Source organism: Engystomops pustulosus, chromosome 9 (assembly GCF_040894005.1).
Source record: "Engystomops pustulosus chromosome 9, aEngPut4.maternal, whole genome shotgun sequence".
Taxonomy (NCBI): Eukaryota; Metazoa; Chordata; class Amphibia; order Anura; family Leptodactylidae; genus Engystomops; species Engystomops pustulosus.
In genome coordinates, this window is record NC_092419.1 from 10,817,336 (window position 1) to 10,831,792 (window position 14,457).

General features: G+C 42.1%; 1 protein-coding gene across 2 annotated transcripts in view; it reads left to right on the top strand.

The window, feature by feature from the left end:
- The window catches only part of SLC8A2 (solute carrier family 8 member A2), an 86,716-nt gene that overhangs the window by 60,828 nt on the left and 11,431 nt on the right, over positions 1–14,457 (top strand). For both annotated transcript variants that reach the window (XM_072125595.1, XM_072125594.1), the window contains exons 3-4: positions 9,621–9,724; positions 13,049–13,066. In XM_072125595.1, coding sequence (XP_071981696.1) covers positions 9,621–9,724; positions 13,049–13,066 — 122 coding nt within the window. The remainder of the gene's footprint in view (positions 1–9,620; positions 9,725–13,048; positions 13,067–14,457) is intronic.

Consider the following 14,457-nt stretch of genomic DNA (forward strand, 5'->3'; position numbering starts at 1 on the left):
TGATTAATTCAGGATATAAATGAAGCTGAACCAGGCAGGAGCGACAGGAACGTGATATTCCAAGAGCAAATCCTGCAAATACTCACATCTCATATTGTAGAGCAGTGGCCCCCGGGGTGCGCCCTCAGACCCCCAGCAGTGGCGGACAGGACACTCAGATGTGTCACCATTGTAAATGCTTAGGAAAGGGATAGGAAACCTCGACTTACTAAAATGAAAAAATGAAAATACACAAAAACTGCATATTGGAATATAAATCTGTATAAAAGTAAAAGGATCTGCTTCCAGGTGTAGGAGAGGTAAGTGTGTCATTAGGTGCAGTCTACACAGTGTGTGTGTGTGTGGGGGGGGGGCATCAGAGCTTGTGGGCCACGATCCGGGTGCACAAGCTCTGAAATAAGCGCAGTTTCCAGTGAACAGCCAGAAAATGTGCCTATTTTCCCTCCTTACGTCACCTCCACATCAAGTGGAGCCACCGGCTGAGCATATAATCCGCTTCTATAACATGCTGCCTGCTTATAGGACACGATGTACAATCTGCTCAGCTCCTCCTGCTCTATAACATGCTGCCTGCATATAGGACACGATGTACAATCTGCTCAGCTCCTCCTGCTCTATAACATGCTGCCTGCATATAGGACACTATGTACAATCTGCTCAGCTCCTCCTGCTCTATAACATGCTGCCTGCATATAGGACACTATACACAACCTGCTCAGCTCCTCATGCTCTATAACATGCTGCCTGCAGATAGGACACAATGTACAATGTGCTCAGCTCCTCCTGCTCTATAACATGCTGCCTGCAGATAGGACACTATGTACAATCTGCTCAGCTCCTCCTGCTCTATAATATTATTCTTGTAGATAGGACACTATGTATAATCTGCTCAGCTCCTCCTGCTCTATAACATGCTGCCTGCAGATAGGACACTATGTACAATCTGCTCAGCTCCTCCTGCTCTATAATATTATTCTTGTAGATAGGACACTATGTACAATCTGCTCAGCTCCTCCTGCTCTATAACATGCTGCCTGCAGATAGGACAATATGTACAATCTGCTCAGCTCCTCCTGCTCTATAACATGCTGCCTGCAGATAGGACACTATGTACAATCTGCTCCGCTCCCCCTGCTCTATAACATGCTGCCTGCAGATTTGACACTATGTACAATCTGCTCAGCTCCTTCTGCTCTATAACATGCTGCCTGCAGATAGGACACTATGTACAATCTGCTCAGCTCCTCCTGCTCTATAACATGCTGCCTGCAGATAGGACACTATGTACAATCTGCTCAGCACCTCCTGCTGTATAACATGCTGCCTGCAGATAGGACACTATGTACAATCTGCTCAGCTCCTCCTGCTCTATAACATGCTGCCTGCAGATAGGACACTATGTACAATCTGCTCAGCTCCTCCTGCTCTATAACATGCTGCCTGCAGATAGGACACTATGTACAATCTGCTCAGCACCTCCTGCTCTATAACATGCTGCCTGCAGATAGGACACTATGTACAATCTGCTCAGCACCTCCTGCTGTATAACATGCTGCCTGCAGATAGGACACTATGTACAATCTGCTCAGCTCCTCCTGCTCTATAACATGCTGCCTGCAGATAGGACACTATGTACAATCTGCTCAGCTCCTCCTGCTCTATAACATGCTGCCTGCAGATAGGACACTATATACAATCTGCTCAGCTCCTCCTGCTGTATAACATGCTGCCTGCAGATATAACACTGTACAATCTGCTCAGCTCCTCCTGCTGTATAACATGCTGCCTGCAGATAGGACACTATGTACAATCTGCTCAGCTCCTCCTGCTCTATAACATTCTCCCTACTGATGGGACAATGGGAGGGGACATTTCACTATATTTTGTTGGTGTTTTAGCCACTGTTTCATCTTTTGGTGCGTTTCTGGAACTAAATTGCGCCGGAATTTGAAATTAGTGGAGCGAAAATTCATGTTTTCCTCATTTATCCTATCTCTCCAGATGTTGTGCAGCAGCAACAACTGATTTTTTATTTGAGACTTTTGATGCAGATGCTATTTCCGGCCAGCCAGGGGCGAAGCAGCAAGTTAATGTCATTTATGTCTTAATTTAAAAATATTCCTTACACATCCTCTGACTTCATAAACCCCTTGTACCAGTAGTGTCCAGTGTGGGAGTCATAAAATGGCCTTTACTAAATACAGGGTCGGCTGCAGGTATCAGGAGGCCCCTGGGTGTCATAACCTCAGTGGGCCCCTTTTCAGTGACTTCATGTGGCAGCGTTAAAAATTCATAAAGTATTATTTTATCCACAGCCCCCCCCCCTCACCACATGCTGCCAGGCTGCTGGGGACTAAGATTTGGCCATGTGGGCCCCCAGGCAGCTCTGGGCCCCCGGCACTTGCCCTGTTATGCCTGGTGCTTGCGCCGGCCCTGACTAAATAAATACTACAGTATATAGAATCATTTTAAAATACAATAATTTAGTTTATTATTTATTGCACCTATAAAAAACTAACATTGACAAAAAAGTGATGCATCTACCCCCAAAGGCTTTGACCTCATGCTATATCCGGCGTGCGGTGGGGCAGTTCCACGCTGTGATAGGTTCCTGGCACAGACATGGGGCAAGAATGGCTTAAAGGGGGTGTAAAAGGGAAATGGTCACAATTTCTGGCTGTCTGCTGGGAATTGGGCCAGTTAAGGACGGGTTAAGGGCCAATTTTCTGGCATACAAACAATGATAAATCCTCCCAAATATGTACAATCTGCAAAACGTAATTTTCTCTTTTCCCTTCTACATGTGAGCGTTGGCTACAGTTGTATCCCTCAGCTCCATAGTCGTCTGCTACAATGTTTCGTTTGGTTGAGATACAATGTTAGTTCACATTATTTTATGTAGACTCAATTGTAAAACTCTCAGCTTACAATTATAGACGATCCAGATTCACTGACGGCAAGCAGAGATGGCGAGAACTGCACCTTATAGGTTGGAGGAAACAAATCTCGTCTTTCTACATAAGACGTAAGAGCTCTGAAAGAAATGTCACCGTGTCTGGTTCATGGATGAAGGTGACAAGTCTCCTGCGAGGCCTAGTAACAGTGATGAGACTTATGTAAGGACACATCTGACGCCTCCAACTATCTCCTCTCCTCCCGGCATCTCCATGCTGAGATTAGCAGAATCACCTCCGCATGGAGAGTCCATAGCAGTGTCCCCTCCTCGCCGTGCAGGCAGCGCGCTCCGGCTGCGTGGGCGGCTGTGCGAGATGAAATCTGTTCCCCATACACCCGCTACACTATCTGACTCTGAAAAACACAAATGAAAGATTTGCTTTCCCTTCTTCAGGACGCCTCCAGTCATTAAGATGCTGGAGAGGAGGATGGAAGGAGCAACAGGACACCGAAGAGAAGGAGATGTCTATATAGAGGGTGAAGGGTGCGGAGCGCAGAGCATTGTGCTGTGCCCTCCTCATAATAGGTTGTCTGTCAGTCTATCTCCTATCTATCTATCTATCTCCTATCTATCTATCTATCTCCTATCTATCTATCTCCTATCTATTTATCTATCTATCTATCTAATTTCTATCTATTTGTCTATCACATATCTATCTCCTATCTATCTATCTCCTATCTATCTATCTCCTATCTATCTATCTCCTATCTATCTATCTCCTATCTATCTATCTCCTATCTATCTATCTATCTATCTATCTATCTATCTATCTCCTATCTATCTATCTCCTATCTATCTATCTCATATCTATCTATCTCCTATCTATCTATCTCCTATCTATCTATCTATCTATCTATCTATCTATCTATCTATCTATCTATCTATCTCCTATCTATCTATCTATCTCCTATCTATCTATCTATCTCCTATCTATCTATCTATCTATCTATCTATCTCCTATCTATCTATCTCCTATCTATCTATCTCCTATCTATCTATCTCCTATCTATCTATCTATCTCCTATCTATCTATCTATCTATCTATCTATCTATCTATCTATCTCCTATCTATCTCATATCTATCTCATATCTATCTATCTATCTCATATCTATCTATCTATCTCATATCTATCTATCTATCTCCTATCTATCTATCTCCTATCTATCTATCTCCTATCTATCTATCTCCTATCTATCTATCTATCTATCTCCTATCTATCTATCTATCTATCTATCTATCTATCTATCTATCTCCTATCTATCTCATATCTATCTATCTATCTCCTATCTATCTATCTATCTATCTATCTCCTATCTATCTATCTATCTATCTATCTATCTATCTATTATCTATCTATCTCCTATCTATCTATCTATCTATCTATCTATCTATCTATTATCTATCTATCTCATATATATCTATCTATATATCTCATATATATCTATCTATCTATCTCCTATCTATCTATCTATCTATCTCCTATCTATCTATCTATCTATCTATCTATCTCCTATCTATCTATATATCTATCTCATGTCTATCTATCTATCTCATATCTATCTATCTATCTATCTATCTATCTCATATCTATCTATCTATCTCCTATCTATCTATCTCCTATCTATCTATCTCATATCTATCTATCTCATATCTATCTATCTATCTATCTATCTATCTATCTCCTATCTATCTATCTCATATCTATCTATCTATCTATCTATCAGCATAGCAAACAAATATAGGAAAAAACTACCGTGGATGGGGCCTAACTTTGCTTCATGGGAAAATCCCTTTAAACATATTATGGAATAAACACCACACACCTGACCCTTAGTGCTGCTTCCTTCCTGTGTATATCTGTCATCTCATATCTATCTGATTGATATATAAATAAAGATTATTATGTGTCTGTCATCTAATATCTAGCATTTGGTTCATCTCCATTTGTGCATGAACTTCCATGCAACTGAAGGTATTCCACTAAGGCCCCTTCCACACTAGCGTTTTTCACGCGCGTGTTCTGCGCGTGCTTAAGGCATGCAGAACTTGCATTGCACTCTCAAAATCACAGCGTGCTCTACTTTTGCGTTTTTCACACCCCATTCAAGTCTATGGAGACGCATCAAAAATGCAATGCACTCGTGAGGATTGCGAGTGCAATGCATTTTAAATGGATGGGTTGCTAGGTGATGTGAAAAAAGTCAGGAAGTACCAAAGAATCATGTGATGTAAAAACGTGCATGAAAACTGCACCGAAAACGCAAGAAAAACGTGAACAACATGCGCGTGAAAACCGCAAAAACACTAATGACTCAACGCTAAAGGACCCGAAACGCATCAAAAAACGTCAGTTTTTCATGCATTGCACCCTGACGTGAACTGCAACGCACGTGTGGATGAGGCCTAACTCTTCCACTTTTAGAGAAGTAGCATGACAAGGGCCGTGTATCAAGACTGGGGTTTTTGCATCCCATTGGAGGGGCTTGTATCCAAAGCAACATTATTCAGACTGGTCTGAAGACCTCATTGTGCTGGCACGGCACGCGCCGCCGGGTGCACGGGGCTATGAATACTAGCGTGAAAAATGCCGGTCCTGATAAATTCCTTCGTAGCCTTAAGCAACTTCCTTAGATGTGATATGGACTTTGGCATCAAAAATATAATTAGTGAACATTGATTAATTGATAAACCTTTCATCTATAATGGATGCCATGTAGGGCACAGACATACTGTAAGACAAATGATCGCTGGCAATATCGGAATTATCCATGTGTCAGGAGGGGATTGTAGGAACAATCATTCTTTCGATCTTCTGATCACGTTTCCTCTCATAGACATCCCGGGGCTCATTTACTTACCTGGTCCATTCGCGATCCCGCGGAGCGTTGTACGACTTTGATTCGGAGCTCGCCGGGATTCACTAAGGTCGTGCGCCCGATATCCAGTAGGTGTCACCGCTGGAGTTCACCTCCTCGGTCTCGGTGCATGTAAGTGCTGATCTTGCGACACAATTTTTTTTTTTTTAAATTAAACGTTTTTTCCGAATCCACCGATTTCTGTCGTGTGAAAGCCGGCGCCGCATCACAATCCGATTGCGTGCGCCAAAATTCCGGGGCAATTTGGAAATATTTGGGAAACCCGACGTAAATGCATGATTCGGACCCTTAGTAAATGAGCCCCACAATGTTTGTTGAGGAAACATCCTCTATTTGTCGGAAGGGACATTCTACCTACAGTATCCTCCGCAATGGAGGGAATTCCTATCCGTTGGGAATGAAGGTCTCACTTTCATCTATTATCCAGATAGGGAACTAGCAGCGTATTTTTATCTGAAGGACCTTGCAGGTCCATGCATTACACTGTCATAGTAATTCATCATTTACCCTCTGGGGGCGCTGCAGAGAAACTGAACACTTATTGGCAGTTTTCCTCAGTGATCAGAGCTGATCTCTGGTGATCCAATCCAGAACAATACAGATTGTTCAAAAAAATTGATTACATATGATTGTCCTGCTGAAACCCAAAATGTAGACCTGTAACAGTGTGTCACCTCCTAAACAGATATGTCTACGTAATATATGGACTTCCAAGTCCTCCACAGATCCTTGAAGCTCTACCCTCTTCTCCAGTTGAGGTTCCATTTAATGGATATCCGAAGGCTCTCCCTGTATGAAAATGGGTCACCTAAGCCACACCGCCCCTTTAATCTCTTATTTACGCTCTGATATCACCTTCTGTAGAAGGTGTGTCAGCACCTCGCTATATCCAAAGCTCACCCACCACAGAATTATAAAGCGAGGGTAGTAACGTGGGCGGGAAAGATCAGGTTGTAAATTATAAATGACACCTTGACATTTTCATCCAAGCTTAGGAACACCTTCTCCCAGCGCCGTCGCCTCCCGCGTGTCACCCAGTAGAGGGTATAAGACGGAACCTGGACTAGGAAACCACAAGGCCCGGACATAAGGACCACATTTCTGGTCTGGTAATGGGTCTATTATAGAGCAGAAGGCTTTTGATAGAGTATTTCAATGACCTCGGGGGACATCACTCCGTGAATCTAGGCCTTAAATTATTCATTGACAAACTCCGCATCTCTACGCAACCCCCTCACTCCTGTGTTTCTTGCCTATGGGTGCTGGAAAAGCTACTCATTATCAGCCTGCTCCCTGGATAATATCACACATTGCCAGCGCTCCACCCCTCCCCTCTAGTCTACAGTCTCCTTCTATAGTTCTGTAACCCAAGCCGACCCTTGTAGAGTTCTCATCTATATAGTCGTAAATGGGAAAATACTGTAATGACCATGGGGGCATATGCCAAGGGGTATAACTCGAACACAGTGTCAGACTGGGTTACCTTCCTTGGTTCGTCCAAGAAAATTATTCCATCAACCCATAGTAAGTAGACCCTAGAACAGTGATGGCGAACCTTTTGGTGACCGAGTGCCCAAACTGCAACCCAACACCCCCCTTATTTATCGTGAGGTGCCAACAAAAAATTAAATCATTAACTTATTGCTTCCTGTTCTTCAACAACTTTCGATCATATTGGCCTCCTGAGGACAAGATGCAAAATTTGCATCATTTTAGCTTCTTTCCAGTGTCCCTCTGTACTCAGAGAATTGTGGGGCCAGCAGGAGGTCCTCCAAAGATAATTCGGCCCTGTCGACTCATTCTCCTATAGTCCCAAGCAGCGAAGTAAGTATCACTTCAACCGGTTCGCGACCGCCCGCCGTGTATTCACGGCGGCGGTCGCGTTCCGATGCATGGAGAAGTCTCACGAAGACCCGAAGCTACTTCGCGTTAACCCATTCATTACAATGTGCTATCAGCACATTGTAATGTATGAGGAGTAAAATCCCCATATACTGCCATACTGTAGTTTGGCAGTATATGGTAGGATCGATCAGACAACCTAGGGTTAAAGTACCCTAGGGAGTCTGAAAAATAGTAAAAATAAAAAAAAAGTTAAAAAAAAAAAATTATAATAAAAAAACCAAAAAATTCAAATCACCCCCCTTTCCCTAGAACTGATATAAATATAAATAAAGAGTAAAAATCATAAACATATTAGGTATCACCGCGTCCGAAAATGCCTGATCTATCAAAATATAATAACGGTTTTTCACTGCGTTTAACCCCGTAACGGAAAATCGCATCCAAAGTCAAAATTGGCACTTTTTTGCCATTTAAAAAAAAGATTAAAAATTCTATAAAAAGTGATCAAAAGGTCGTACAGTCCTAAAAATAATATAATTGAAAACATCATCAAAAGTCGCAAAAGATGACACCACCCACAACTCCATATAACGAAGTATGGAAAAGTTATAAGCACAAGAAGACGGCAAAATAAAAAAAATTTTGTTCATGAGGTTTTAATTTTTGTAAATGTATGAAAACATTATAAAACCTATACAAATTTGGTATCCCTGTAATCGTAAAGACCCAAAGAATAAATTAGATGCATCATTTGTGGCGTGGAGTGAAAGCCGTAATATCCAAGCCCACAAGAATACGACACAAATGCGTTTTTTCACCATTTTCACTGCATTTGGAATTTTTTTCCCGCTTCCCAGTACATGGCATGGAATATTCAATGCGATCACTATGAAGTGAAATTTGTTACGCAAAAAACGAGCCGTCACATAGCTTTTTACATGTAAAAATAAAAAAGTTACAGATTTTTGAAGGTGGGGAGTGAAAAATGGAAATGAAAAAACGGGAAAGGGCCCGGTCCCTAACCGGTTAATATAGGACCGAAAGCAGCATCTTTTGGAATTGCAGGAAGATTTTTTGAATGTGTGGGGCGCTGGGGTAATGGCCCAAGTGCCCACAGAAAGGGCTCTGAGTGCCGCCTCTGTCACCCGGGCTATAGGTTCGCCACCACTGCCCTAGAAGCCTCCAAATTGGGTTGTCTTCTACTGGACCTCTGGGGTTCGGTATTGGGTTAGTAGGGCCTTGGTCCACTGGAGGATCCCATCTGCTGTTTCTGGTATGAGCTTAGGGAGAAGGTGAGAAAAATCTGTGATTTAGAGGACTAGAGGAGATTATATACCAATTTCCAGGACAATGGAGAAACATTGGTTCAGAATGAATAGATAAGAAATCTTTGAAAAATTCGGCATTTTTAGAGGATTCTCCCATCTCCATAGGCCGCCCCAGATAAACCCATTTTTATATGACTTGGAAATATCGAATACTAGCCACTTCTCAGTATATTAGGCAACCATTGAGCGGTCTAGTATAATCTTCTTCAGTTATGGGCGTAACTGGAGATTGTGTACAGATGAGGGTTGAGCCTCAGGACCAATCCCGGACAAATATGTTGAAAGAGAAGAAAATTTTTCCTCAGAAAGTCATCCTATACATAGATTTCTCCTCAGAGCTGGCGGCCATTTTGGTTGCCATCCACGAATACCAGCCAATGATTTATCTACGATAAAGGTTATGGAGAACCTACAAATCTGCTGATCGATGTAGATCTGTGGTGTCTAAGAGGGGGAGCTCTATGTTTTGGTGAAGAGGTTCTGTTTTTTTGTGAAGAGTTGGCACATCTAGGGCAGGACCAAGTAAATTAACCCAACCTATGGGGTGCATATGGACAGATACTGTGAAGATAAGACATCCCTTTAAGGCTGACTTCCTCTTTCTTTCTTCTCAGTAAAATCCTACAAGTCAAGATTGTGGACGACGAAGAATACGAGAAACAAGAGAACTTCTTTGTGGTCCTGGAGGAACCTCGATGGATGAAACGCGGGATTTCAGGTAACCAGAAATTATGTAATATTCCCGTCCGGGCCCCCCCACACCATAAAACGGAAACAGACAGAAAATCGGTCCAATCACAGAGCGGCTCTTCTCCCAGCACAGAAGCGGTTAATGACAGCCACCTAAAAATAGTTTCTTAATTAGGAAATCTATGGCAGCATTTGCTAATGGTTTATACGGCTCACATCATCTCCAGTGGATACGAGGCATTGATTTCCTTGGTAACTGCAGATGATTACACTTTTGCTTAGCAACACGTTTCGTTGGTTGCCTAGGAGAATCACGTTGTGGTGTATCATTGCCCGGTACCGTTTACGCAGCAACGCCAGTTGAATCAGTTGCTAAGCAACAAACAATATGGCTGAAATGTCCTGATAGATGTGAGTGGAGTGAAGGTCCGACGCTTGGGGCAGACGCTCTGCAGGGTCGTCGCAGATAACCCAATAACTGAAATCATTGAAAATCGACAAAAATTATCACTAATGTGAAGGGAAATCAGACTCGCACATAAAAGGGGGTGGGGTTTTTTTTTGCTGTGACACACCCGCTGGAAGTCAGGGCATGCTGGGAGTTGTAGTTTCAATGAGGTAGCATAGGATTAATCATCCATCATGGAGGAGTCTGTGAGCACTCAGGAGGCTCATTATGTAATGATAAGACCAAAAAATACAATTATCAGAAAAAGGAGAGATCGGGTCATCGCACAGAGCACCACGGAGCCGCGTACGGGGGGAAGTAATGAGCGCTTCCTCCAGTCAACTTCTCATTATCTCCCCCGACATGACCTGATTCTCAAGCAACCGGACGACAGATCCAGCAGAGAGACTCGGGAAATTATTCCGGGGTACAGCCATTACATCGTTAATAAGGTTATAATTAAAGGAACACTCCAGGCAAAACCTATACGCTGCGTAGTGGGCGGAGCTTGCATTCACAAAAAGATGGAGTCTGTGTCATGCTCCACCAAAACGGAAAACTAGACAAAAAAACAACTTTAAATTACTGGCAGTCCCCGGGTTATGTACAAAATAGGGTCCAGAGGATTGTTCTTAAGTTGAATTTGTATGTAAGTCGAAACTGTATATTTTATAATTGTAGATCCAGACAAAAAATTTTTTTTTTTTTGCTCCAGTGACAATTGGAGTTTCAAAATTTTTTTTATTTAATGCGACCAAAGATTATCAATAACCGTTCATTACAGACACCTTACAGTCTGGGACTATAGTAACATCCAGAGAGGTCACAGGGGTCCGTCTGTAAATCGGGTGTCCTTAAGTAGGGGACCGCCTGTAGTAAAGGTTAGTCATTATGTAGGAGATATAAAAATATATAAATTAAAAAATGAAGAATAAATAGTCAAACAAAACGGGTGAATGGGCAATCAGTTCAGTACATTAGTTGGATAAATTCATCAATAAAAATGTAAAATGATAGATAATAAATGGATAATAATAAGTAATAAGTGATGAAGACGCCAATCCGGCGCTCAAACGCGTTGTCTTACAATACAGATCAATAAAGACTTTAACAATTCAGTACAGATTCTCATCTTGGATGTAGCACGTCACATAGTTACCCAGTGTAAAGCCATGACAGAGCAGGGAGCAATACACTCCCTGCTCTACTATGGTGGAGCTGTACATTATTAGGGGGCCGCAAGGTACAACTTTTTGATTGGGGCCCCAAAAATGTCTAATACGCTCCTGGCCCCTCGGGAACCCAAGCTTAAGTTACATAACAGGCGTCTAACTGTATCAGCGACCACGAGATGCAGAGCCGGCTCCAGGTATCAGTAGGCCCCCTGGGCGACAGACCCTCAGTGGGCCCCTTTGCAGTGAACTTACAGTGGCGGCATTAAAAATTCTGAAACTAAAACAGTCTCCTGTTACCCAAAATATTTCCTACTTCATCATACCAATCAGCCCCCTCATGGTTATTTTACATAAAGCCCCCTCACCCCCATGGATTTCTTATGTACAGCCTTGTTTGGAGTTACAATGATAAAATATACAGTTCCGACTTACATACAATTTCAACTTAAGAACAAACCTACAGACCCTATCTTGTATGTAACCTGGGGACTGCCTGTACTATGAAGTTTGCTTGGGCCCCCAGAAATGTTTAATATGCCCCGGGCCCCTCAAGTACCTACATTCTATTATATTTAGTCTTTACTGTCTTCCATAGTAAGGCTAAAGTCACATTACTATGTATACATTATATACGTTATATACAAAGTGAGGGTATTGCCTTCGGGAAAACTACTTTCATCCGTATTGAATTCCATCAGCACATCCATATTATGGGGGAGATTTATCAACCAATCAGAGCTCAGCTTTCATTTCCCTACAGCTGTTTATAAAATCAAAGCTGAGCTGTGATTGGTTTCCATGAGCAACTAGAACAGTTTTACCCCAGAAACTTGATGATAAATCTCCCCCTGTATGTATAGGTCACTGCCTTTGATTCCACATGGCATCCATTTACTTTTAAGAGTAAATTAAGATGTTTTTACTGTAAATGAAGAGTCCAAGTGAATCTGTCATAGACCAAGAACGCCAGAAAATCGAAAAAAAAAAACCCCCAACAGTGTGAATATTTATAACTGTGTAGTCACAAATCTGAAAAAAAGGTGTCGGAAAGTATTTGCAACAAATATATTTGCAAGAATAAAAATAGGATTTCAGAGCATCATAAAAATAAAAAAAAAAACACTTCCCCGTGAGGTTTTAATACGAAATAGTCCAAAACATAACAAAAAGCATAAAATGCCCGATTCCTAGCAGGTAGAAATAGTGTAATATAGGAAATGTATACGTCTCAGCACTGCCCCCTAGTGGTAAGAGGTGCTGCAGCTCCAAACTTTTCAAGTTTTTCAATGTTTTTTTTAACTTTTTGACCTCGGAAGGAGGTTTTTTTTTGTTATTTGTATGTTGATGGTGAAATACGTCCAGGATACAAATTGCTGGACTAAAGTAGCAATAAATGAACACAGAACGTCAGGTTTATTTTGAGTTTTTTCGGTGGAACCTTTCATTTCTGAATACGCCCCTGCCAACCGGCTACAGATTCAGCTGCTCATCCGTGTAATTCATGGGGAAACACTGCAATTATCGGAAGATATAAAGTATCAAAAATCTCTGTTTATTGGTGTAAAAATAAGGAAAAACGATAAAAAAAGGCGGCGCAGACAGACGGGAGATGTACACGGTGCGATGTCGGGGGCGAGTGGGGGGCGATGCGTTGGGGGGGGGCTGCTTACTTATTCTTGATATTTGACACTTAAGTTCTGTCTTTTTTCGCTTTCTTCTTTCTCTCCAGCTCTGTTACTCACTCAGGGTAAGATCTCTTCATTGTTTCTCTTTATTGTTTTCCATTGCTTGTGCCGTCCGGCATCCCATAGTCAGTGCTGACACTTGCAGGTTTAAAGGGATTTTCCGGAGGTTGAATATCCCGTTAAATATGTCTGCTTACTTCCTAAAATAGCGCCACACCTGACTGTGGCTCGTTATAGTATTGCAGTTTATCCATGTACTATGAATGGTCAGCAAAGGAGCTGCTTTGGGAAAGAAGGCGGTGTCCGGACAATCCCTTTAAGGAGCTTTTTGCACTTGATAAGCCTTGACTAGTTTGATGGGGGGTACAACGGCCAGCACCCCAGCCGATCAGCTGGTCTACACTATGGTTCTATGGTACTAATGTCGGCTTACAGCTCTGACCACATAGTTAAGGCCCCAACACTGCTGCTACTAGCTAGTATAACCCTGACCAATCCAGTACTAATGAAGTATCTAGTTCCATAGTAGCATGGGAACCCACCTTTAAGCAAATATTGGTATTCCCTTAAGATAACAATTCATTTGGCCCTGCTCGGTCTGACACTGATTAGACCCACCCCAAACTGGCTGTTACCGTAAAAGCCCTTAGAAAGACCCTTTCTAACCACCCTTATCTTTTATGACTGCTCTAAAGGGGCTGTTTAAAATTAGTTTCTTCACTAGGCAACCCCTTTAAATGGAACCAGTGAGATAAACTTATCCACACTAACTAAACATATCTTTGAAAACTACTATTATAAAGCAGTACAACTATCCCTATATTGTTCCTCACCATGCTTGTAAAGGTCCACAGTCCATTTGTAAAGTTCACTCACTGTCCATCTACGAATATTCATGTTCATGGAGCCATGCCTCCAGCTCCTGATTGAAAAGGGGTGTGCTTTCACTGTAGCTGAGTCAACTCGACTCAGTTCCATCATTCCCCCCTCCCTCAGAAATAAGAGAAATGCTGGCTGTGTGTGACTCAGTGAAATTAGCTCTGTCACTCTCCCCTCCCTTGGTAATTCTCTTCAGAGAGTAACACACAGACAACATCTCTCTCATTCCTGAGCCACTGAAGAGAAAGCACGCCCCTTATCAATCAGGAAGCTGACTGTGTGCAGCTGAACTTGAAGAACATGAATGTACTGGGTGCAAAGATAATGATTGTTCTCGTAAGGGGTCATTTGTATGGTGATGGTGAGTCAACTTTACAAGCTAACTGTGGAACTTTACAGGGATGGAGAGGGACAATATAGGGATAGTTGTACTGCTGAATATAAGCAGTTTTCAAAGTAATGTTTAGTTAATGAGGGTTAGTTTAACTCACGGGTTCTCTGTGAGGGTAATGATTAAGTACAGTATAGCATATGTAATGTCTTATACTATATTGAATAGTAAATGATTCCTGAG